A 26,972-nucleotide genomic window follows, 5' to 3' on the forward strand; every position below is an offset into this window, starting at 1 on the left:
CAGGCTGATTAGTGGAGTAATGACCTGCAAAGAGATTATATTGGGACTTTGCTTGTTATCACTAGGTAATTTTTTTTCTCATTCTTAGCTATTTCTGTAGTATTGAAAAACTTCTATCCCCACAATATGAAAATGACGCATGCTCATTATTAACTCTTACAGAATAGGAAACTTTCAAAAAATGTTTCTTATCCAGCTTCTGACTTAAATGCTTTTTAAAACGTGTGCATTGATTCTCCTTATATTTAAGTAGTGTGGGGATTTTAACTCATGAAAGCTGAATTGTTTGAAGGCACAATGTTGCATTTCCATTGTGGTAATTATAGAAATCTGACTATATAAATATATATATATAGCTATATACACCTATATAGCTATATAGCTTTGCTTAACGATAAAGAACCATACACTGTAGATAAACTGCTGTAAACTCATCAGATAAATAGCAGCTATAGGTATATTAAAAACAAATTAAAAGATTAATCCTTTACCCTAAAATAAATATCAGAATTGCCACTACTTTAATGCAAATGCCCAAATACTATTGTGTTCAATAAAGGGAACTTGACTTTTTTTTTTTTTTTGGTAAGATGTACCATTCACTGTTAGAAAAGAAACACTGGCTTTTATATAGCATAACTCAACTAACCACATAGTAAATAAATAAGCAGGCAAACATGTTTTTGTTTTCCAATTTAAGTATCCTTTCACTTAAAATGAATTTAATTTATTAATTTAGATTAGAATCAATAGGTGGAAGGAAGCAACATATCCATGGACATTTTTCACATGTCCCAAATTGGCCTCTTTGCAGGAACAAACAAAATATCCAAACAAACTTGTTGCAATGAAACAAACTGAAAGAATTAACCAAATGCAGATAAGAATACATAATAGACTGCATCCAAGCCTGAATATTATCTGTCTGCTCATTTTGGCATGATTATAGTTCAATAAGGAGTCCATAATGAAAGCAGTACAAGCTTATTTGTCTATATTGACATTATTTTGTTTATTTTATGGACAACAGTCACACAGTGAAATAGAAAGAATTCACACAGCTATAAAACACTACATCTCCTTAAAGTTTATATTTTATTTCAAATATTCAAGGGCAAAGATTTGATATAGTTTTAACTATACATTAACTACGCACGGTCACTCATGCCCTCGTCACTTCCCGCCTGGACTATTGTAATGCTCTCTACATGGGGCTCCCCCTGAAGAGCACCCGGAGGCTCCAACTGGTCCAGAATGTGGCCGCGCGGGTGGTTATGGGAGTGTCATGGCGCTCCCCTGTAACACCTCTCCTGCGCGAGCTGCACTGGCTTCCGGTGGTCCTTCGGGTGCGATTCAAGGTATTGGTTACCACCTTTAGAGCGCTCCGTGGCTTAGGACCCGGGTATTTACAAGACCGGCTGCTGCTACAAATAGCCTCCCACCGGCCAACTCGCTCCCACAGAGAGGGGCTCCTCCGAGTGCCGTCGGCCAAGCAATGTCGGCTGGCGACCCCCAGGGGGAGAGCCTTCTCTGTGGGGGCTCCTGCCCTCTGGAATGAATTGCCCCCCGAAATGCAGAGGATTCCCGACTTGCGCACCTTCCGCCGGGCCCTTAAGACGCTCTTATTTCAACAAGCCGGGCTGGCCTAATTTTTTAAATTTTATTCTTCTTAAATTATTTAAATTGGGTTGTTTATTTTAATTACGGGCCAAACTATTTAATATTTTTAGACTGTTTTTTAAATTTTATATTTGTGGGTTTTATGCTGGCTGTACACTGCCCTGAGTCCCTTTGGGAGAAGGGCGGTATATAAATTAAATTAATAAGAATAAGAATTAGAATTAGTGTGCATAGTATTGTTCAACCAATTAGCTGATCTTTCAATCACATAGTTGAGAGTCCAGTCCTAATTAAAAATTCTTAACTCTGTATAGACTTGATTGTTAACGTAAGTATGATGATAATAAGACAGAACTGCCCTTTGTATGGTCTTACATTGAGCAGATAGCTCTGAATGAAAAATATTCATTAAATATTCCGTATAATACACACCATACACACACATACCAGATGATAATAAGATTTAGGGTTATTTGCAATGACTCAGAATTCATAACTTTCTAAAGCCATTCATTTTGAGATGATGATAAAACATGTAGCAGTGTGATAATTACATTTGTTTCATCAACATAGTGGATTGAAAAAAACTTTTTAATCACTTGAAAGCCTTTACCTCTCTGCATATTTATGTCAATGGGAAATGAATATCCTCAAACTTGATGAATATTGATAATCTCAGCTAAATTAGCAAATGAGCAAAAGTGTATAACTTAATCTCCTCCACAGTATCAGTGCTTGCTTAAGTACATTAAAGATCACATTTCGGAAACAGTTCACCCATGCATTCCTCAGTTTGCTAATACTTGCTAAATATTACATATTCATTATGCTGCAATTTATGTTTATGTATTTATGTGCACTTGAATACACATTCATACATAATTTAATATAATTCATTACTTCTAATGTTAATTACATTAAAAGTAGTATCCCTGCCAAATGATACATGCAGTCTAGAAGGAGTTGCAACTTTTCATGCTCTTCTAAGCCACCCTATTTATTGTTGGCATTTTAGATATGTTTCAGTATGAAACAAAATACCACAAACAATATAGTGAAAAGGCAGGATTTTCACATTCCAAACAAAATATGTAAGAGTTAGCTAAATGAATCACCCTGATCAAATTGAAGCATAAAGTACTCCGTGCTTCTCCTCACAGTTTTTACATCCTTATTCATCTTTGACATGATGTTAAGCATGTGTGTCTGCATGCAACGTTTTGGGTTTTGCTCACCATGAGTTGTATGATGCTTTTGCAACTCATGATAATAAATGTGCTGTTCTATCATGTCATTAATTTTTTGTCATATGTGCCTGCATCTCTTTATCTGCACATTGTTGTACAGAAGAGTTAAAGATAAATGCAAAAAAAAAATTTTTTTAATTATATTATGGCAGCCGTTATTTTTGGCTATTTGTGGTTGGAGTAATTAACCTGTCTATTCTATTTTGTTTCTCTACAGTGCTTTCCATGATTTTGATGGTGATAATCAGATATATTTCAAGAGTACTTGTCTGGATCTTAACAATTGTTGTTGTTTTGGGTTCACTTGGTAAGTAAATGAAGGTATTCTGTCGTCTCTTCCAACTCTGTTACTCTTACATATGTGTGCCTTTCCTCATAAGTTTAAAACTTTTTTTTGGCTGCAGAATCATTTTGCTTTTGTTTCATCAGTTTTCTCAAAACCATTGTCTCTGCTTTATGATAATTGAAATAATCAGAAAAAGCCTCCACTTCCATGCTTCCTTTATCATGTGATCCTGGCAATAAAGTAATGAAAGGGATAACTGTTCAAATGTTAGTTTAAAGGCCATATGTAATGGCCAGCATAGTGAAGAATATAATTGGTGTTGCTATATTGGAAAGTAACCCTGGAACTGTTTTAACTATGATCTGAAAAACAGAACAGGCTTTTTTTTAATTGATTTAGAGTAGAGGATATTTCCAGATAGCATTAAGAACAAGTTTAAGCATTACATTTGCCAGAGGAATCTATCCTCAAAACAAACCTTTTCCTCTGCAAACCTTAGGAGTTAAAATAACCATTTCATGAGTTTCATTATAGTCTACATCAGTGTTATTTATTGACAAGAATGAAAACAGTAACTTGGGCCCTGGGATGAGAAATGTCTCTAGTAGTTCCTTCTACCCTATCCATTTAAAATTTGGGGGGTGGGTGGGTGGGGGGAAATATCAAAACAATAAAATATATATTCTTACCTTTTTCACATACCATCACCATATCACTGCCTGTCTCCCAAGCCATTTTTATATGCTAGAACATTTGGGGGTAGGAAATACTTGGTAGCAGTTACAAGTCAAACTAGATTTTGTGAGGATGGCTCGGTATACATGGTGAATTATATACATAGGATAGACATTTCAGTCCTGTTTTTGATGTATTGTTTTAATCTGTTAGACTTTAAAACTAAAGTCATGTCAATCATGGAGACTATAATGAGCTTTCAATATGTTGTTCTAATTTTCCTAAACATTACAGAGCCTATTTTCTTGTAGACAATTAGAAATAAAGTGCTTAAACATGGTGGCCAAAGAAAAATTATATATCAAATCAGATTCTAGAATTAGAGCATTTATGAACTGACATTTCACTGCTTAGTAAATTGGCAGTTTCTTTAGCTGTTGCATATGATCCAACTAGCCCATCTGTTGAAAACATACAGTTCAGATGAATGACCAGTATTATTGAGAAAAATAAAGTAAAAATTTACTTTATTGAGAAACAAACATTATTAAGAAAAATGAAATATAAATAAAACAAGATAAAATATTATAGTGGGTTGTGTGTATATCAGAAGTTAATAAAAGTTTGCCTACTTTTGTAAGCAGTATATACAAAATGTAACTATGTTCAAAGAGACAGAATCATATTGATCTGATAACAAAAACTACATATAAAAAGATCATAATTTCCCAAGATAATTTTTATCATAGAGGGTACAGTATACAGGGGATATATAAAGTCTACACACCCTTGTTAAAATGCCAGGTTTTAGAGATGTAAAAAAAAAATCAAACCAAGATAAATCACTTCCGAATTCTTTCTACCTTTAATATAACATATAAGCTGTATAGTTCAGTTTTGTTTTGTTTTTTATTTGATTTATATGCCGCCCTTCTCCGGAGACTCAGGGCGGCTTGCAATGAAAAAACTTTACAGTTGAAAAACAAACTGAAATCTTTTAGGGGGAAAATAATAAAATGCACAATAACATGGTTACATACTGTAAGTATGCCTATCTTTACTACTTTATTGAAGCACCTTTTGATTTTATGACAGCATTCAGTCTTTTAGGGTAAGAGCCTATCAATATGGCACATCTTGTCTTGGGAATCTTTGCCCACTTTTCCTTGCAAAAGCACTCCAAATCTGTCAGATTGTGTGGGCATCTCCTGTGCACAGCCTTCTTCACCCCACTCCAGATTTTCCATTGGAATTAGGTCCAGGCTATACTGGGTCATTCTAAAACTTTGGACAACTTCTGGTAAACCCATTCTTTTCTTGATTTGAAGGTGTGCTTTGGATTGTTGTTATGTTGTTATATTATTCTACTTTTTTATTGTTATTTTTCCTCTAAATGATTTCAGTTTTTTTTCAATTGAATTAGATAGCTTATATGTTATGTTAAAGGTGGAAAGAATTCTGAAGTAATTTAACTTGATCTGATTTTTTTACATCTCAAAAACTGGGCATTTTAATGGAGTGTGTAGATTTCTATATTTTCAACAACTCCTTGTCATTGGAGCACAATCTTAAGGTCATAGGGGAGTTTTTTGTATTGGCACTCCAAAACTGCTGTGGGGAGAATGTTAAGGCCAACTAGCATTAGTGCTCTTCAGAATTTCAGGACACAGTTGTGTGGTGTAGGTTTCTACTGCTTTGTAAAAAGGGACTTGACTGCTGACAAATATGTTCTTAAGTAGAGCAGACTGGACCCATTGGGCTTCCAAGTCTTTGATACATTGTTTAAAAGTACTGAGTGAATTCCACAATTCATTATTTGGAAAGCCTCCATGGAGAAGTCTGAGATATTGATGTTTTTGTAAGATAGTCCTGAACCATATCTGTTTATAATTGCCCTCAGCAACGGAAGAACCCAAACCTGAGGGAAAAGAACTATAACTTCAACCATTGTGATGTGATATAGGTGTATGCACCTCTTTTGATTAGATAGCTTTGTCTCCCTCCTTAATACTATGTTTGGAATACAAGGGGCTATGTGAAATATAGCCCTTAGGAATTTACATTGGATACTCTTAAGAGGAGTAAAGGAAGTGTAAAGTCCTAGTTTGCCACTAAAAAAGTAGCTGTATATGAATCTTAGCTGAATAAAGTTTTGCTGGGATGTACTGTGCTGCTTCCATGAAGATAAAAAAATTGAATAGCAGCCACTGCTTTTGAGCATTTTATATCACATAATGTTAGCGTGTCTTGCATTTGGTGTAGCTATGGAAAACCATGCACAAATATTTAAAGCATTTCACTTGTTTTGATATTCTGGCCATTTATCCTCCAGGTGTACAGTTTCAGTCTTTTTGCAAAGATCAGGATCTTTGTTTTTCTATAGTTGATTTATAGTGTTTCCTCAGAGCAGTATTGGCCAGAGCTTTCAGAGCTTGTGTAAATCTAATTAATGTCTGTTAATTTTTAGATGAAGCAAGAAAAGTCCTTCCAGATCACAAGAGTTCATTTAATTTGGAAACTTGGTTCCAATTGTGCCAGCCAGATATTTTCCAAAGTCCCACAGCACACTGCTTTTATCCATTCTATTGCTAGAATTTTCTTAGTATAAGCCCTGAAAATTATCTCAGAATATATGAGAAAACAAGCAAAAATATATTAAATCAGTATTGTCTTCTACCTGCTGCTTTACAATTTGACTAGAAGAAAAATAAATGTTGAATTCTTTTCAGTGTTTCAATGTTCACATGTTATGCCTTCTTGATTGAGGTATTATCTTTTTTGAGTGCTTTTGGATACCTAGTACAGCCTAGTTAGTGACAAACAATTTCCTCTGATGGGTGAAATGTCTGGGTAGTTATGGTGGGCAGAGAGTTTGCTCTAACAAGCAAGAATAATGCAAAGGATCGCATGAAAAGTTAGAAACTATTGTTTTATCCTCCTTTTTAAAGATGGTACAGTATATATGTAGTACTCCAGATTATTTACCCAGAATTAAAGAAATTAGAAGATACAGATTGCAAATCATAGACTACCTACCACCAGCTTTACCAATAGTTAAACATTGTTTGGATTCTAAGGCTATTAGTAAGAAACTTTGGTGCTCAATTTAAGATTTCAGTCATGGGTTTGAGTCTTTTTCCAGTCTTTTTGAGGAAAGATTGATTAGCTATAATTGTCATTGTTGTCAACATGGTGTTTAATGGTTCTTTACGATTCAAAAAGGCCTTGCAATCTGTTCTGGGAAATCATCTGTCTAAGTAGTTTGTGTACATATAATTAAGATTATCTCAGAGATAGGAAGCTTTTCAGGTTGATGAGCACATTTGGGGTTTTGAAAGTACAGTATGTTGGGAGTGCTTTCACACAAGGCTGTCATGGGAGGAAGCTTGTATAATAAAAAAAAAAATCATTGCCATGGTGGAAATGGCAAGTCGCAAAACCTCAGTATCAATTTGATTAATCATCAGACTTTACATAAAGATTTATTAAACAGAATGAGGTTATCGCCAATTATTAGAAATCAGATGAAAATATTATAGTAGTGGCAATGCTTACCCTGCAGAAGCTAATATTTATATTGCAGAATGACTTCACATTGATGAATTCAGGGAGTTACACTTCATGGAATATAAAAGTACAAAAGTGAGGAAAGTAGTGATATAAGCTGCAAATTTAGAAACATTTAAAAGTTATGCAGATTTTCCATACTCTAATTTAATTGCCACTCTTTTTGCTTATGCACTGCTTAAAATATGTTTAATGAAATAAAAGGTAGTATTTCTAATATTTTTTTAAAAAATATTCTAATTTGAAATAATAAAAGACAGGAGATTAGCCATTTGCGGTGGTAATTGCAGTAGTGATGAGGATGATATTTTATCCCAACTTTTATAAACTGTATATAACTCAAGGGGCAAATTTACCTAATACTCCTGCCTATTTTTCCCACAACAACAACCCTGTGATTTGGGTTGGGCTGAGAGAGCATAACTGGTCCAAGATCACCCAAATGGCTTTGTGCCTTGAATTCACAGTCTCCTGGTTTCTAGACCAGCACCTTAAACAAATACACCAAACTAGCTCTCTGATACTCGGTTGGGATACAAGAAAAAAAATGTTTATATAAGGTTTGAGATTTTTTTCTGTATATAGAATATACTCAAAATAGCTTTTATAAATCTATACAAATAATAACAAAAATTGTTTTTCACATTTTAAATGTTTCTGTCTTCTTTAAGATGAAAAGTAGCACCTTTCAAGTTGTTGCGTCAACCAAAATTGTATATTTCAAAGAGAATGAAATAGTTCAGTTAGTGGCAAAATATGTATTTGGTGGATGATGGGAAAATAAAATGGGTACTTTATTGGTCACAGCTGAAAATCTCACTTCTAGCCAGTGAAACGGGTGGAACAAGGCCAAATCTGCATAGTCCAATCTATTGATTATTTTATCTGTTACTGCTTCATAAAACCAAACCAATTCAGACCAAACCCACCCATAAACAGAGACCAGATTTCAAACTTTGATTTCAGGCTTAGCAAGTAGAGGCAGCAACAAGCATAGTGTGTGTGCAGTTGCAGGCACCTCTCAGCAAAATTCCAAATGCACATAAGCTTGCCTGCAAATAAATTCAAAATATGAGCTGAAGTGTGGTCAGATCCCAGAGTTTCAGGAGGCAAAAAGGACATGAAATCCAAATAAGAACAGTTGTTCCCAAATATTTATTGCCAGATAGCAGTGGCTTTTATGTAGAGCGGCTTCTGAGTGGAAGGATGGGAACCAGGTGAGACAGCAGGTAGAGCATCTTTGGTTTCCTTGGCACATAGAGACTGGAGAGTTGCCCTGCATCAGGTTCTTCTTCATCAGATTCTAAGAGCAATTACTCTGGATGATTGCAGAGTCAGTCTAGGGGGCTTCATTTCTCATTCCTGGAGACACTCACCTGGTAGCTCCAAAGCAGGCTGCTCAGTATCAGAGTCTCTCAATGAAGCTGACTGTGATAATCCTGGCATAGAAAACTTTAATCTTTTCTAATTATGGAACATAAATATGTGCTTTATGAAGCCAAACCCTTTTTAATTAGTTGTCTTTTGGGAAATGAAAGTACCATTCTTTTTTCCATATTTAAAGTCAGCCCCAGTTGTATCTCAATGTGGCCTGATGTAGTAGAAAATGAAACTGTACAAATTATTTGCATACATATTTCTTTTCTTTTCTGAAATTGACATGCACTATATTTTTTCCCTATGTGGACACAGGTGGCACAGGGGTATTGTGGTGGCTGTATGTTAAAATGTGGAAGTCTCCCAATGACACTCTTACTGTTGAACAGCTTCAAATAGCCAAAGACAATCGTCAAGCCCTCCTGATTTATGCCATTGCAGCTACCATCTTCACAGTGAGTATTTGAGGGCTGTCAAATTAGGGCACCTGAAGAAGGCCTGTGTAAGGGAGGATGAAATTTATATTTGTGCCTTCAGTTCAGTCTTGGCTCCTGGTTAATGCCTGAACAAGTCCCTGCAATTTTCTTGGCAAGGCTTTTTGGAATTGGTTTGCCCTTGCCTGCTTCCTAGGACTGAGAGAAAGTGACTTGGCTTAATCACTAAACAAAACTGGCTCTCTTATCAGGGAAAGTGGGTAATCAGATACGGTATACACTTTTGGGGTTGATTTTATTATTATAAATAAATACAAAATACAATAAATACAAAAAGTCACCAAAAAAAAAGATAGATGGACATGCAGCATGCTGGTCATATATAACCAAGAAATAAGATTATTTCTTGGGAAATAAATATAAATATGGGAAAATGCCCTGAGACCAACTGTTATTAGTAGGTTGCTACTGGAGTTAAGATTACTTCATATGTTTTGTGTTGACATTTTTAATTATGTACTGTATTTTTCGGACTATAAGATGCGCCAGACTATGATGCACCTAGCTTTTGGGGAGGAAAACAAGGGGGGAAAAAATCTGCCTCTACCTCTCAGCAGTTTGCTTCCTTGCAGCAAACAGCAAGCACCCTGGTCAGCTTCAGTACAGCCTGATTTAGCACAGGCAGCTGATTGGCGGTTGGATCTGCCTCCCAGAATACCGCCTATCAGCTGTTCCAGGCTGCGGGGATCGCTGTCACTGCTGTCACCCATTGCCCTGCCACCTATCACTGCCTCTGCGTGCCCCATTTTCAGCTTCCGCATGTCCCATTTTTGGCCTCCGCACCAGTGGTGAAATCTGAACCAGTTTGCTACCGGTTCACTGGCCGCGTATGCGCGCAGCGTGCACCAAATGCACTGCTGTGCACGCATGCGCAGTACGCGCCAATAGGAGGCTTGGGAAGGTAAGTAGAAGCAAGGGGGGGATCAGATGTGGTGCGCAATTTAGCTTTTCCTGGATTTCCTGCTTTCTAGCAAAGCTAAACCCCGCTGCACAGCTGATCCCCCCCCCGCTGTTCTACTTACCTTCCCAAGCCTCCTTTTGGCACATGCTGTACACGCATGCACAGTAAATGCCAAAAGGAGGCTTGGGAAGGTAAGTAGAACAGTGGGGGGGGGGATCAGCTGTGACATGTGATTTAGCTTTGCTAGAAAGCAGGATTTCCTGCTTTCTAGCAAAGCTAAACCTGGCGCCACAGCTGATCATCGGAAATACTGGTTCAGAGGAACCGGTAACTTTTTTTATCACTACCGGTTCTCCCGAACCAGAGTGAACCGGTAGCATTTCAGCCCTGCTCCACACGTCTCATTTTTGGCCCGTTCCAAGCGATGGGAATAGGCGGCCGCTTGGAACGGGTCAAAAACGCGATGCACAGAGGCCGAAAATGGAGCACGTGGAGGCGGCGATAGGCAGTGGCAGCAATGGGTGGCGGCGATCCCCGCAGCCTGGAACAGCTGATAGGCAGTATTCCGGGAGGCAGATTCAACCGCCAATCACCTGCTCGTGCTAAATCAGACTGTTCTGAAGCTGACCAGACTGTTTGCCATTTGCTGCAAGGAGGCAAATTACTGGGAGGCAGAGGCCAAAAGGTGGAGGCCGAAGGGTGGGTGGGGCTTCAGCAACATATGCTCTATAAGAGACACAGACATTTCCACTCACTTTTTTATGGGGGGGGAGTGCATCTTATACACAGAAAAATACAGTAATTAAGTATTTAAAAATTGGTGCTTTAAATAGGTGACATATTTTACCTTATTTTAATAAATACATTTGCCTAAAGTTTATTGTGGAATTTCTTTTCTTTTTCAGGTTATCTTACTATTAATAATGCTAGTTCTGCGCAAACGAGTAGCTCTCACCATTGCCTTGTTCCATGTGGCTGGCAAGGTTTTCATTCACCTGCCACTGCTTGTCTTCCAGCCATTTTGGACTTTTTTTGCCCTCGTCCTCTTCTGGATATATTGGATTATGGTCTTGCTGTTCCTAGGTATTACTGGTACGTGTTGTGTAGTTTTGGATTCCCCCCCCTCCCCCGTTTCTTCACTTGCAATTCCAGAAAAATATTGTGCTCTTATCTTTATATTGGGTCAAATTAAATCTAAGAAACCTAAGGATCTTTTTTGAAATAAATGACATGTTTTGTTCCTATTAGCTCACCACTGACTGAGCAGTGATTCCACAGTATATGTACAGATGCAGTCAAAAGTATTAGCACCTTTCCATTTTTTCCCCCAAAGAATCCTAATTTGCCATGAAATGAGTTGAACTTGATACCAAAAGGCTCAAACATATTTCATCACTCAGTCTTGCTAAGGTTGAGTTTGAGATTTTCCTCTCCATCCAAACCATTACAGATAGCCCTGACTTATGACCATAATTGAGCCTGGAATTGTAGTCATAAATCGTTGACATCATAAGTCAAGGCATCACATGACTGGACCCTAGTTTTGCCATTTTTTGCACCAGTCATTAAGCAAATACTTTGGTCATTAAGCAAATCCATTTTCCCCACTGGGCGTTTTTTGTCAGAAACCAGAAGTAAACACTGGAAACCCACAAAAAAGGTCACAAATCACCATAGGATGCTGCAAACGGCCATGATGGTGAGCCAGTTGCCAAGCGCTCAAATAAGAACACATGAACCAGGGTTGGGGGTAGAGATGTAGCTGTTATGATGTTGAAAGTGCATTGTAAATAGCTCTAGGGAGATCCATAGCAACATTGAATGGCTGTTAAGCGTCAGATTGTATATCAAGGACTACCTATGTAGAGCCTGTAGACATTGGGACTTGAGTGCAACAGCATTGCTTAGCCAAACCTGGAACCAAACAGTAAATGGGTTCTTCTCTCCTAAAGTCATGGGTGTCCTATCAGTGGTAATTTTCAAGAAAATATTGGACTGTCATTGTCTAGGGTGGTATGAGGATTTCTGCACTAGGCAATAGGTTGGATTAGAAGATTTCTCAGATTCCTTCCAACTAACCAGTTAGCCTTTTTAAAATTTTATTTGTACTATTTTTATAAAAATATTTTTGTCATACTGGTGTTCTGAAAGGCAGCTTACATATTATTATTTTATTAATTACCAAAAACAAGCATAATTGTAACTCTTGTATGCAAATATTAAAAGGACAGCTTTCTCATAGAATTAATATTTTAAAGTCTTCCTGCCTTCCTTTCCTTCCAGGTAGCCCGGTTCCAAATGAAGAGGGCTTAGTAGAGTTCCGAATTATAGGGCCACTGAAGTACATGTGGTGGTACCATGTCGTGGGGTTAGTTTGGATCAGTGAATTTATTCTTGCCTGTCAACAGATGACTGTAGCAGGAGCTGTTGTGACATATTATTTTACAAGGTAAGTGAGTCTGGGCAATCGAATCATGAGTGATCCAACTTCTGAAATTTCAAAAGTAACTGGATTAAGTGAAATGATAGAATGGAAGAAAAGCAAATTCTTACTTCAGCTAGTTTAGAACCCGGGTGGGGGGGAGAGGAGTTCTGGAGTGATGCTTTGTTCCTTATAGTCTTTATAGCAAATAAAGAGTGAATGTAACACAGTCTGCTCATAAATACATTATATGGAATTCTGAAAAACTAATTATTATGGAAGTATCTATAAGATTGCAGCTATATATTGGTGCATAGATGAGTAACATCTATTCCCAATTTTTTTTTATCATAGTGTTCCTATGTAGAGGATCGTATGAGAATCATTAGCAGGAACTATTGTCATCCAATTGGGTTCCATTCCAAATCCAGGCTTCTATTCTAATTAGTACCAGTCAAAGGTTTTTGTATCTTGACAGTTGGCACTAGTTGCTATTCAGTAGCTTTCTTGCTTAAGCTAATGGAAATTATCTTGGGCTTGACCTTAATGTCTGTGATTTCATGATTCCCATGATATTGAAAAATATAATTGATCCAAATGCAATTGCTCTGATTCATGTCATTGGAGGAATCTCTAAGACATAATTGGCTCAGCAAATTTATCAGGAGGATATAAGATTTAATTTTCCCACTATGCAGGAAGATACCTTTGAAGGTATTCCCCACCTTCTAATCAGTAGCTGAATTTTCTCAGTGATTCAGAAGCCCCATTCCTTGTGAGGTTTAGATTATGTGTAGTTCATTCCCTGCCTGGATAAGAAAACAATTGAAATAGTCCCTACTGTGCAGAATAATGGATTTCTGCACTTGAAGTACTGGCTCGCAATCTTGACAACTGTCAAATGTCTGTTTACTCTCTGCAATGGAGAGAAGAGTGGAGCCCTTGATATGAATACTCTTTTGATCTTCACCTAAACTGAGAGCAACTAAGTAAACAGAAAAGTGGCTCGATCTCAAAGATGCAAGCTCACTGTGAACTTTCATCCAGTCACGTATGGTGGAAGCTCAGCCCCAAAAATTCTTTATTTCTCTGTGGAGCTTTTTTTAAAAAAAAAATCTGGCCCAGGAGAAGACATATAAAATTCTTGCTGTAAGTCAGTTCAAATATAAAATCATATACGTATATTTTTCATAAATTGATGTATTTATTTCTAATCAGTGTGCTTTTCTATCTTCTTTGCTGAAGTGATCTATCATTTCATTGCTTAGTAATTTGTTGCCAAATATTTGCAATCATTTTGCTGGCCCAAGCCACTGCCTATTTTTAAGCAAAGGTCAGGACTACTCAGTTTCACCACCACTTTGTTTGTAAGAAAAGCATTAGTTCAATATAACTCCACCCTTGATAAAAGCAACATTTACAGATTTGGGGCCCTACAAAATTTAGACTTGGAGCTCTTCACATTGCCATCTATGTTTGCCTATAAATGCAGTGCACTCTAATACTTCATAATTTTTACATTTTTCTCCACAGAGAAAAACGGAATCTGCCATTCACACCAATTCTGGCATCTATCAATCGCTTGATCTGTTACCACCTTGGAACTGTGGCTAAAGGTTCTTTCATTATTACCTTAGTGAAGATTCCAAGAATGATTCTCATGTATATTCATAGCCAAGTCAAAGGAAAAGTAAGGGGAAACTAAGTTTGATATATAATAAACAATATTAATACAACAGGAAAAATATGTAAAATGCTCTGGCAAATCAGAACAGAGACCCATGCAATCAGTTCATGGGCTATGAAGTGGGAATGGGATGTGGACCAGCTATACCTCCCATATATGTGAAATAAGCCTTCTCAAAAAAGGCACAGTTTTTTGGGGACAGTGCATTTGCAGATGACACCAAACTGGCAGGAATAGCCAAGACTCCAGAAGATAAGCTTAAGATACAGAAGGATCTGAACAGGCTTGTACACTGGGCCCTATCTGGCAAAATGAAATTCAATGGTGAAAAAATGAGGTTCTACATTTAGACAAGAAAAACCAAATGCACAGGTATAGTATAGGTGGTACCTGGCTCAACAGTAGTAACTGTGAGAGGGATCTTGGAGTCCTTGTAGACAATCACTTAAATATGAGCCAGCAGTGTGCTGCAGCTGCCAGAAAAGGAAACACAGTCCTAGGCTGCGTTAACAGAGGGATAAAATTAAGATCACATGAAGTGTTAATATTACTTTTTAATGCCATGGTAAGACCACATTTGGAATACTGCATCCAGTTTTGGTCACCACGACATAAAAAATATGTTGAGACTCCAGAAAGAGTACAGAGAAGAGCAACAAAGATGATTAGGGGACTGGAGGTTAAAACATATACAGAATGGTTGCAGGAATTGAATATGTCTAGTTTAATTAAAAGAAGTACTAGGGGTGTCATGATAGTGTTCCAATTTCTAAGAGCTGCCATAAGGATCAGAGTGTTAATCTATTCTCCAAAGCACCTAAAGGCAGGACAAGAAGCAATGGAAGGAAACTAATCAAGGAGAGAAGCAATCTAGAACTAAGGAGAAATTTCCTGACAGAACAATTAATCAGTGGAACAACTTGCCTCCAGAAGTTGTGGATGCTCCAACACTGGATGTTTTTAAGAAGAGATTGGACAACCATATATCTAAACCATCTATACCATATCTAAAATGGTATAGAGTTTCCTGCCTGAGCAAAGGGTTGGACTAGAAAATCACCAAGGTCCCTTCCAACTCTTATTCTGTGATTTCTTTTGACCACCCTGTGTTACCTTATGCCCCTGCCACCCCTCACTGACCTTTGTTTCTTCATTTCATTGTTGACTAAACCTTCTCCATCTTCTTCCTTCCCCTTCACAAGGCCTTCCCGAAGCCTTGCAGAGCTTCAGAATGAAGACCTTGTGCAGCCAGAAGCTGCTATGCGAAGGGCCAGGTCAGACATATCTTAATAGTAGCAGGAGGAAGAACATGGAAACAGTGGGCAGCTGGGATGGCAGAGGGTAGGGTGGTCAAAAGGGCAGAAATGACAGATGGATGAGGGAAGCTGAAGCAAAGGTGAGCCCCAGTAGGGCAGAAGATACTAGATCCTGGCTTAAGAGCAGTGACAAGGGCTATTGAAACTGCCATTATAAGTGATAGAGTCATGTGATGTTTCTATTAACAATTGTATTAGCAATGGAAATTCCAGTCCTAATTAGGGTCACTAAGTGAAGACTATCTGTTCAGCAATTCTGTTTATAAATTGTGAAAGACATTTGGATATTATCAAATTCTGAACAGTATACAAGGTAGATTCTTTTGACCTAAGAATCTGGTATTAAGCTATAACCATTTCTTGGTTAGCAGCCATGACTTTTATTATCATTGCAATAATCGAAATGGTAGTGTTCCAGCAATCCCCACTTGTAGCCAAGTTTACCCAGAGATTTCTCCCTATAAGTATATAAATAAATTACGTTACACGGAAAGAAAAAGCAGGTGTCTTGCATATTTGATTTGGCTTTATATAACATAGTATAATAATGATTAAAATTAGATCTTATCTTCAAGAAAGTATTATGTAAACTGAATCCTATATTTGAAACTTCATCTAAAAAAGCATTCTGTGCTCTATTACAGTGCAATTTCTTTTGTTTTCCTGATCATTGATATTAATATTATTACCTTAGGAAAACGTCTGTGCTCGATGTATTCTAAAAGCCTGCATTTGCTGCCTTTGGTGTTTAGAAAAGTGCCTGACTTACTTAAATCAGGTAAGATCATACTTAAAGCAGAGGATGAAATAATTATTCCTGTACCTGTGCACTAAAGACATAAATGCCTTTGTTGAAATTAAAATGCAAGAGGTTCCTTGGCAGAAAATAAGGACAAATATATTTTAGATAGGATGGTGCTTGTAATAAAATAGCAAAATCACTTAGACTTATATACCACTTCACAGTGCTTTACAGCCCTCTCTAAGCAGTTTACAGGGTCAGCATATTGCTCCCAACAATCTGGATCCTTATTTTACCTGCCTTGGAAAGATTGATGGTTGAGTCAACCTTGAGCCCATCAGTAAGTGAGTTAGCCTGCAATACTGCATTCTAATAGCTGCACCACCATGGCTCAGATTTTAGTGCTGAAAGAAATTTGTGTAGAGATTGAATGGACTTCAGAATGAACTTGTAATAGAAAGAGTAAAAAGCTTTTTTTTTGTATTTAGGTATCATTTTAGAGTGGAAAGGATTATAATTAGAATCTCATGTTGTTGAACCTTCACAGACCTTCACTGAATTAAATCAAATATCCTTTGACTGCCATATTATAATTTTACATTTTTGCTCTAACTTTATGGTATTTGCCAGTTTTATGCAAATACTTGTACAATGAGTTAGTTATATAATTTATTACTTAGATCTATTCAACCTAGTTGTCCTCAATTTTTTTTCAAAAACTAAATTCTTAAAAAGAAAAATAAAGTTCAAATCAATATGAAAATATTTGACTACATTCTCCTGTGCTTCAGTTCTTTAAAATTATTAATATCCTTCCCTTCCTTCCTAAGGTACTTCTTTTTTAAAAAATCAGCTTTCAGAGACTAACCATTCTTATGCAAGAATTATTAACTGAAAACAAAAGTCTCTTTTTATTGGTCCCCAAAAGAATTAGTATAGGCGTTACGCTAATTTATGGTTTATCCAGACATAAAAAAGTTTAACCATATCCCAGATTTATATCCATGCTATTTGCTTTTATCTCTTGCTGCCACAAAATACCGTTTCTGAAGCAAACGTGTTTATGCTGACATAGTTAACGCTAAGTACATTGGCAACCTTGCAGGAAAAATAGAGGGGATATTGGAAGTGCATCAGTTTGGCTGTTCATATCTTGCTAAAAACTAATTTGGTCTATTGAACAGATTCATATAGAATAGATCTTCATTCTGATAATGACTGAGGGGTGAAAGATATTTGTCAATCTAATGTAAAGATTTTAAACAGGAAGAGCTTAAAATTTGAGTAGAAGATCTGACCAATACTACGGTGTCTTTCTTGCCCAGAATGCATATACAGCCACAGCTATCAACAGTACCAATTTCTGCACTTCAGCAAAGGATGCCTTTGTGATACTAGTGGAGAATGCTTTGCGAGTGGCTGCTATAAACACAGTGGGAGACTTCATGCTCTTTCTTGGAAAGGTAGGATTGAGTGGGAAAAAAATGTCAAGAACCCTCTCCAAATAGCCTTCTTTATTTGAACCCAACGCAATACGAATGCTGTGATTTTAAAAACTAAATCATTAAAATTGCCTAGATGCCGAATTTTAAATGTGTACCAAGAATGGTTGGATGATATGTAAGGATTCTGGTTCTGATATCTGTTGGTACTCAGTGTGCTCTGCACAGTGACACTCTTCTTCGAGCTGTCTTCGCATGGAAAAGCAGGGTGCTCTGCCTTGATGCCTTCAGCCAAAAATGTTAAGGTGGTTGCTTTGTGGAAACAGTTTCAGCACATGCATTCAGAGACAACAAAGGCCAGTGAGGTGTCCAGGTTGACCCTAGTCAGTGGCTCCAAAGCAGAGAGTATGAAATCTGGATTGGAATGAAGCACCTCTTATATCTTTATAATGGCCTGGTAATAAGTATATATATAATGTTTACTTACCTGTGTGGCATAAAGTGCTATTGTACCTGCTTCCTCAGTCTGGAGGAGTTAAAACCATCTCTCATAGTGCATTTCAGCAGGTTATTCAATCAGTGTTCTACAGAACCTGGTGAGGTTCCATAACAATATAGTGGGGTTCTGATTCAAGAGAATAACCACCGGAAAATTCACTGGAAGAGAAACAATTTTTTATACAGAACTATTTCATTTTTTAAAAAAGTAACAGATTCTATGCTTTGAAAAACCTCTGCACTAACTATCCCGTTACTAATATAGTTACACCCAAAGTATATCTTCTGTTTAAATGAAGCAATGTGAACAAATGTCTACAGCTGTTAAAAAGTATATCCACAGCAAGACCGACATTGTGAGAAACACTGTGTGGGCAAGATTCAGTTACCTGATTCACGTCAAATGAATTCAGCACTTGACAACACAGATGCCTGTGCTGCTCATTGTTGTATTATATTTTGAGTTCCTTTTTAATCAAGGACCCGAGGATTAGTGAGTAATCTCATTTCAAATAGGAAAAAGCTGACCAAGGTGTGTAGTGTAATGCTGATGTTATCGTAAAATGTGAAAAGGAGCTGAAATTTGCATGAACTTGAATGCTAATGATTTGGGCCCTTTCCTACCATATTTTTCTAAAATTCCAGTTGGATTGGTAATGGACTAATATATGATAGTTACATAAGTTGAGATAATAAATATAATAAATAAAATATGCTTACCATAATGTGCATTGGAGTATTAATTTAGAATTGGATTTGACCTGTGCTAGAAAGGCAAAGAAAGGACAGGGAAGTTACATATTTCAGATGGCTGAAGCCAATGCTTAAAAAAAGGATAGACTCAAGATCATTTGAAGAGTTAGTACCACTTTATAATGCCTTAAGTAAGACAGTACTTGGAATACTGCATCCAATTTTGGTCATCATGACATAAAAAAAAACGTTGAGATTCTAGAAAGAGTGCAGAGAAGAGCAACAAAGATGATTAGGGTTCTGGAGGCTAAAACATGAACAATGGTTGCAGGAATTGGGTATGTCTAGTTTAATGAAAAGAAAGACTAGGGGTGACATGATAGCAGTGTTCCAATATCTAAGGAGTTGCCATAAAGAAGAGGGGGTCAACCTATTCTCCAAAACACATGAAGTCAGGACAAGAAGCGATGGATGAAAACCAATCAAGGAGAGAAGCAACCTAGAACTAAGAAGAAATTTCCTGACAGCATAGATAATCAGACTTGCCTCCCATTTGTGGGTGCTCCAACACAGGAGCACCTACACAATGGAGAAGAGATTGGACAACCATTTGTCTGAAACGTTATACGGTTTCCTGCTTGAGCAGAGGGTTTATTTATTTTATTTATTTATTTATCCCTTCTCCCGAAGGACTCAGGGCGGTGTACAGCCATATTAAAACAAACATATACCCAAAAATTTAAAAAATTTAAGAGCCTTGGTGGCGCAGCTGACTAAGTGCTGTTAAAGTAGCACCAGCTGCCTGCAATTACTGCAAGTTCAAATCCACCAGGCTCAAGGTTGACTCAGCCTTCCATCCTTTCAAGGTAGGTAAAATGAGGACCCGGATTGTGGGGGCAATAAACTGACTTTGTATAAAAAAGAACACCGCTTAGGGGGGCCCAAAAGCCCTTCTAAGCAGGTATATACAAAAGAATGAAGGCTATTGCTTAAAAGCATTGTAAGCCGCCCTGAATCTCCGGAGAAGGGCAGCATATAAATCGAACCAATAAATAAATAAATAAATAAAAATTTAAAATATATAAAAATTTGGCCCTTATGTTAAAAATTACAGACACCCAATTAAAATTCATTTTCTAAGCCAGCCCGGCCTGTTGGAACAAAAGAGTCTTATGCGCACAGCGAAAAGTACGTAAATCGGGGATCATGCAGATCTCCGGGGGCAGTTCATTCCAGAGGGCAGGTGCCCCCACAGAGAAGGCTCTCCCCCTGGGTGTCGCCAGACGACATTGTTTGGCCGACGGCACCCTGAGGAGTCCCTCTTTGTGGGAGGGTATTGGCCGGTGGGAGGCTATCAGTGGCAGAAGGCGATCTCGTACATACCCAGGTCCTAAGCCATGGAGCGCTTTAAAGGTGGTGACTAACACCTTGAATCGCACCCGGAAGACCACCGGGAACCAGTGCAGCTCGCGCAGGAGAGGTGTTACATGGGTGTGCCGTGTCACCCCCATAATCACCCGCGTGGCTGCATTCTGGACCAGTTGGAGTCTCTGAGTGCTCTTCAAGGGGAACCCCATGTAGAGAGCATTACAGTAGTCCAGAGATGACGTGACGAGGGTGTGAGTGACCGTGCGCAAGGCGTCCCGGTCCAGAATGGGATGCAACTGGTGAATCAGGCGAACCTGATAAAAAGCTCCCCTGGCCACAGCCGTCACATGGTCTTCTAAAGACAGCCGTGCATCCAGGAGAACACCCAAGTTGCGAACCCTCTCTGAGGGGGCCAAAAACTCGCCCCCAATAGTCAGCAATGGAGCTAGCTGGCTATATCGGGACGCCGGAAACCACAGCCATTCGGTCTTGGAAGTGTTGAGTCTGAGCTTGTTTCTCCCCATCCAGATCCACACGGCCTCCAGGCACCTGGACATCACGTCAAGGGCATCATTGGGGTGGTCTGGGGTGGAGATGTACAGCTGAGTATCATCAGTGTACTGATGGAGCTTCACCCCAAAACCACAGATGATCTCACCCAGCGGCTTCACATAAATGTTGAACAGAAGGGGCGAGAGGACCGACCCTTGCGGCACCCCACAAACAAGGCACCTTAAGGTCGACCTCTGTCCCCCTGCCAACACAAACTGCGTACAATCAGAGAGGAAGGAGGAGAACCACCGCAACACGGTGCCCCCCACTCCCAACCCCTCCAATCGCCGCAGCATGATACCATGGTCGATGGTATCAAAAGCCACTGAGAGGTCTAATAGGACCAGGACAGAGGAACAACCCCTGTCCCAAGCCCTCCAGAGATCATCAAACAATGGTTGGACTAGAAGGCCTCCAAGGTCCCTTCCAACTCTGTTATTCTGCCTACCGGAACTAGCAATACTGATTAGAAATGCTGAAACTCGTCTTTAATTCCCGTTAACCACTGTAGCAGTATCAAATCAGCACATTTCTATGTTTCTTTTGCTTAAGCCAACATTCACATTGTTGTAGGATGCAAAGATCTATCTTTCATAAACAGCATGAGTCACACTTTGAAAATGCATTTGAAAATCCTCTTTTCAAGGCTTGCATTTCTTAGATAAGTGAAAAAAAATACTGAAACTGATCATACAAATATAGAATTAAATTAACTTCCAATTTTCAAACAGTTGGAGAGATTTGGGAATTGATCTGACTCTAGTATCTCCAGAGGATATTTCGGAAAATAGTGCTGTAGTTAACTAAACTCTCTGTCACACAAATTTTAAATTGTCACAGTGTGTTCTCTTGCTGTTATAGCGTTCAAGACTTCAGGTCAACTTTAGTTGGCCTTTAGTGCTCCTCAATTTCAATTGAGAGTATTTTATTTTTTAAAAAAAATTGTTTGGAAAAAATATAATAAATCTCTACACTGCAAATTTTAAGAAAAATAATTGCCTCCCAGAAAAATTGCCATCTGGTGTATGTGTGATATATAGTTAGCACTAATTACTAGGAAAGAGCCATTATATTATTAGAATTAGAGCTTGGATTAAATAATTACTACATATATGAGAACTGAGCCTTTGCAAATAATTTTAGTTTTAGGCCCAGTCCTTACCAAGTCTGATGCCTTGCTTTATTGGCTAGAAATGATATGAATAGAAGACAAACTGTCCATTAAGGAAGAATTAAGACATTTAGTTTGGTACAACTAAACAGTTTATTTTTTTTATTATTGTACAAAAAGGTAACACTTGTTCTGCTGTACAGTTCCTGATCGAAAAAGTTCCTGATTGAAATAGTAATTAAAAAGCTAGCATAATATATGCAAAAGAGAGGGAGAAGGAACAAATACTTCATTATTAAAGTCCATTGTCATTAAAAAAAACAATTTAGGCAGAGATTTGACAGACTTTAGTAGTTCAGTTGGTCACCTAAGACCTGAAGGCGAGGTGTCCTTGGGCAATCAGCAATGTCTTTGCTCTGTGCTTTCTCAACTCTTTGCTTTCTTGTCTCCCTAGGTCTTAATAGTGTGCAGCACAGGCTTGGCAGGGATCATGCTGCTGAATTACCAGCGGGACTACACAGTATGGGTGCTGCCCCTTATCATTGTCTGCCTATTTGCATTCCTGGTTGCCCACTGTTTCCTGTCTATTTATGAAATGGTAGTGGATGTCCTTTTCTTGTGCTTTGCCATTGACACCAAGTATAATGATGGCAGTCCTGGAAAGGAGTTCTATATGGATAAAGTCCTTATGGTGAGGCCCTTCTTCTATATTCCTCCACTCTCCTAAGTAGGAAGAATCATTAACTACAAAAATACTAGCACAGTGGTTGTTGAATGTTGTTTCTCTTAGGAATTCTATTTTGAAATGTTGGCTAGTTTATTTGATGTTAATGGCTATTTATTTTCATCCCACGCATGTTGGAAGTTATCTGACAAGCTTCCAAATACTTTTGTTTTATTTTCTGTGGTTTAATGAAAATAGCTTACATTCACCCAGATATCTTTTCCATGCTGCAGCTATCTGCACTGCTGAATAAGGAAACCAATCTTCCAACTCATTTTTAAAATGTAAACTAAGAAGTGCTGTAGGCTCGTCAGCATCAGCTAGAATTTTGGAGAAACTTATGGCTTTTCAGTGATTCTCTTTTGTAACATATATTCCAAGCTACTTGAGTTTTCAGGCCATATAGAATTGCTCAATGAAGGATATGTAGCAATAGCAATAGCACTTAGACTTATATATATATATACCGCTTTACAGTGTTTTACAGCCGTCTCTAAGCAGTTTACAGAGTCAGCATATTGCCCCCAACAATTTAGGTCCTCTTTTTACCCACCTGGGAAGGATGAAAGGCTGAGTCAACCTTGAGCCTAGTGAGATTTGAACTGCCAAATTGCAGTCAGCTGGCAGTCAGCAAAAGTAGCTAGCAGTACTGCACTCTAACACTGCACCACCGTGGCTCAATGTGCACCTCTTCCTGTTTTCTTCTATAAACAATGTTATGAAGTAGGTTGGGCTGGGAAGAGAGTGAAAAGTAGGACCTGATGCAATTTAACCACTACAGCACACACTTCTCTCATTAAATATGTAATAAATAAAATTAATAAATGCTAAAAAGCGGAAAGCATTAGTGAAAGTGCATCAGTTATAGAATTTGTTACAAGAACATAAAGCTATAATTTGGCATTTCAAATGGCTTAACCTTTTACATGTGATCATCAGAAGGGTTCTTTTGGATAAATGTCAAGGATCCACTGACATTACTACTTCCTAGCACCCAAAGGGAAGAGAGTGTCCAATAAGTGCATTAGCAGCAGGCCATTTGCCCAGACAACAAAGCTAACACTGGGAAGAAATTGAAGAGTGGAAAGTCTTTAGAGAGCAACAGCACAATTGCCCAAGCAGCAGAGAATTTTTCTTGTCCTATCTGGGAGTTGGTGACTTACAGGTTTGGGGTAGATATAATGCAATTATCATCAGTGCCAGCTCTTCTTTAAAACCATGGTAGAAAAGGATTTAGCATTTAGGTTCCAGAAAATAATGCAGTGAATTTTCTCCAACTATTTTCCAGGAATTTGTGGAGAACAGCAGAAAAGCATTGAAAGAAGCTGGCCGGGGGAGTGGAGGTGAAGGCAAGGAGCTCAAACCAATGGTAGGTCCAAGAGAAGAGATAGTTGCTCTTTTCCAAGAATTTCATTTGTACTTCTTATCCCTTTCTATTTTCACTGACTGTGCTTCTTCAGAAGAAGTGTTTGTCATTTGTGTCACTCAGGATGTTCTGCTTTTTCTGTTTGTGAGCTTGCCTATTACCTGGATGGCAGAGTTTTTGTCACAGCTGAGAGCGCCTCCCATAAAAGTAAGCTGAAAGGAACAGTATCTTCATTCTTCTCCTGTGTTTATGTCACCAAGGCTACTAGTAGCATTCACAGTATTCTAAGGGCTAAAAACAGAGGGAAAGTGCTTATTTTAACAGTAGCAATAGCACTTTGACTTATATATTGCTTCACAGTGCTTTACAGCCCTCTCTAAGAAGTTTACAGAGTCAGCATATTGCCCCCAAAAATCTGGGTCCTCATTTTACGGACCTAGGAAGGCTGAGTCTTGAGCCTGGTGCGGTTTGACCTGGCAAATTACAGGCAGTCAGCAGAAGTAGCCTGCAGTACTGCATTCTAACCACTGCACTATACCACTTCATAGTGCATTACAGCTCTCTCTAAATAGTTTACAGTGTCAGCCTGTTGCCTCAACAATCTGTGTCATTTTACTGACCTCAGAAGGATGGAGGTCCTCCTGAGTTAACTTTGAGCCAGTCAGAATCGAACTCCTGGCTTTAGGCAGAGTTAGTCTGCAATATTGCATTCTAATCACTGCGCTACCAAGTGCTCTTGAAATATTAGACCTACAAGTAAAGTGCCTAGATATTCTACCTCTGATACCTCTTCCACTGCTCTGTCCTGGGTTGCTAATGGAATTCTGCAAGAACCTGCAGCCACATCCAGCTCACATGACCCCTCAAAGCAAAGATGGCAAACATTCACCACCAGATCAGTGATTTCCATTTGGTTGCAACTGATCTTCTGATATATTTGGTTGGAAATCTCAGGAGTGAATGGAAGTGGTCCTATCTAATTCACTGTCATATTTTATTTCTGTTAATATCAACAGTCAGGTTATAGGTGTCTTTGAGGGGATGTTCTGCTTTGATGAAGGCTTGAACAAACCATCTTAGTAAAGTAAATTGTATCACAGCTTTGCCTCATTGAGGCAGTGTAGAGCACCACTTTGAAACAAATAAAAGCAGTCTTGTGTAGTCTAATATTGTAAACAATTCACTTAGGCTTCATTTTAAGTTGCTATTCTCCCCTACCAGTAAGGAAATAGATACAGCAACTCCTTTCAACCTGCTAAAATATTATTTTTCCTAGTTTTGCTTCTTACCCCCTCCCCATCTCCTTTCTTTACCATTGTTCTTCTATGTTTTATGACTAATGAATAAATGTATAATGTAGGCTTCCTTGGTTTGAAAAACTTCCTTGCTTATAACGGAGTATCAATAACTCAGAGACAAGAGCAAGTTCATTAACATAGCATTATTGCTGTAGTTTGTAGTTGGATTGAAATTAAAACATATGGGTACTTGCTTTTTTTCTCCCTGAATCAAGCACCTGCTTTGGAGATATTGCACTGAGTCAGAAAGTTTCCCTCCCTGCTCTTTTCCCTTAACTGACTCACATGCAAATTTACAATTAAAATGCACAACCCAAAACAGCAGGACTAGTTGTCTGCATCCAAGCGAGAGCCTCAGAGGCTAAACAGTCATTTGTTGGGGATATTTTAATCTTGTACAGTTGGCATTAGTTTTGGTGGCCCTGTTCTGTCCCCGTCCCACACGCACACACACCAACAGACTTCCAAGAGTTAAAAACCAAACCAGCCGACAAAATCCTTTTCCTTATGATAACGGAACTTGGCAGCAACCTAGTGGCTACCTGCCAAGAGTTTATTACTTACGAAGGGACGAGATAACTTCTTTCCGCTTCTGGTACATCAAAGTAAAATGCTCAATAATTACAGAGTAAATCAAGTCCAAATATAATCCAGCAAAGTCTATAGCAAAAGTCCGGCAATGCAGAATGGCGTGGAAGCTTTCAGCTTTGTTCGTCACAAGGCTTGACTGACCACCACACTCCCTTTTATACCCTGTGGGGTGTGGTCCAGTGACTCAGCCTAATCTCGGGCACGCCTTTTCTTCTGTTGCGCGCACTTATCTCTGCAACACTGGCGTGGATCCAGCCAAGACTCATTACTCTCATCACTGTCCACCTGTGGCTGCGTGGACGTGCTTGGCCCCGGCTCTATCTCTTGCCCTTCGGCGGACACCGAAGGCATTGCCAAAGAGGAGGGTCCTGGAGAGAGAGGCCTTGCCAACTCCTCTCCTTCACTCTCGGAGTCCTCTCCTGCCGATGACACAGGCTCAGGTAACGGAGCCACAACAGGCCCAAATGGCCCCTCCTGGGAAGAGAACCATAGAAGCTGTCCTAAGCTCCTTGAAAGCAATGCAATGAAATAAATTATAGTGAGCAGCTACAGTCCATAAATATATATGTATAAATACTGTCTAAAGCTTTCAAGTTGAACTTCAAACATTTGTGCCAACGAAACAGATTCTTCTTTTTCTCTGTGTTTCTCTGCTATGATGCATGTGTGTTTGTTTTAAAAACCTCCAATTTCCCACATTTTTTTCACCAAAGAAATGCAGTACTGTGTCTGTTCAAAATTTAAATGCAGTTATAATTTTAAAATTAGTATAGTTTCTTAATTATGCTCTTGATCTAGAAACGTAATGTTTAATTTTTAACATTTCCCCCTCAATTTATAACTTCTTTTCCAGGTCTCTGGAGCAAGTTCATCTTGAAGCTGGTCAGCCAATATGGAAACCATTGACATTCCAAAACAATATCTATTTCTCTCTTTCTCTAGCTATCTCTCTTCTATATATATCTATAACTATATTATTTAAAAAGCAGCCAAAA

At 38.4% G+C, this 26,972-nt stretch overlaps 1 protein-coding gene across 1 annotated transcript; it reads left to right on the forward strand.

Annotated features, from left to right (window-relative positions):
• On the forward strand, positions 1-26,972 carry LOC139311126 (choline transporter-like protein 1). Its single transcript, XM_070935479.1, has 11 exons — positions 1-65; positions 3,085-3,174; positions 9,088-9,227; positions 11,073-11,259; positions 12,451-12,616; positions 14,123-14,279; positions 16,287-16,370; positions 17,660-17,797; positions 22,453-22,689; positions 24,011-24,091; positions 26,831-26,972. Exons 1-11 carry the CDS (start codon positions 20-22, stop codon positions 26,852-26,854), a joined length of 1,350 nt encoding a protein of 449 aa, XP_070791580.1. The 5' UTR covers positions 1-19; the 3' UTR covers positions 26,855-26,972.

This window comes from Pituophis catenifer, unplaced genomic scaffold, assembly GCF_029215685.1.
Source record: "Pituophis catenifer annectens isolate HBS135680 unplaced genomic scaffold, rPitCat1.0.hap2 SCAF_2, whole genome shotgun sequence".
NCBI lineage: Eukaryota > Metazoa > Chordata > Lepidosauria > Squamata > Colubridae > Pituophis > Pituophis catenifer.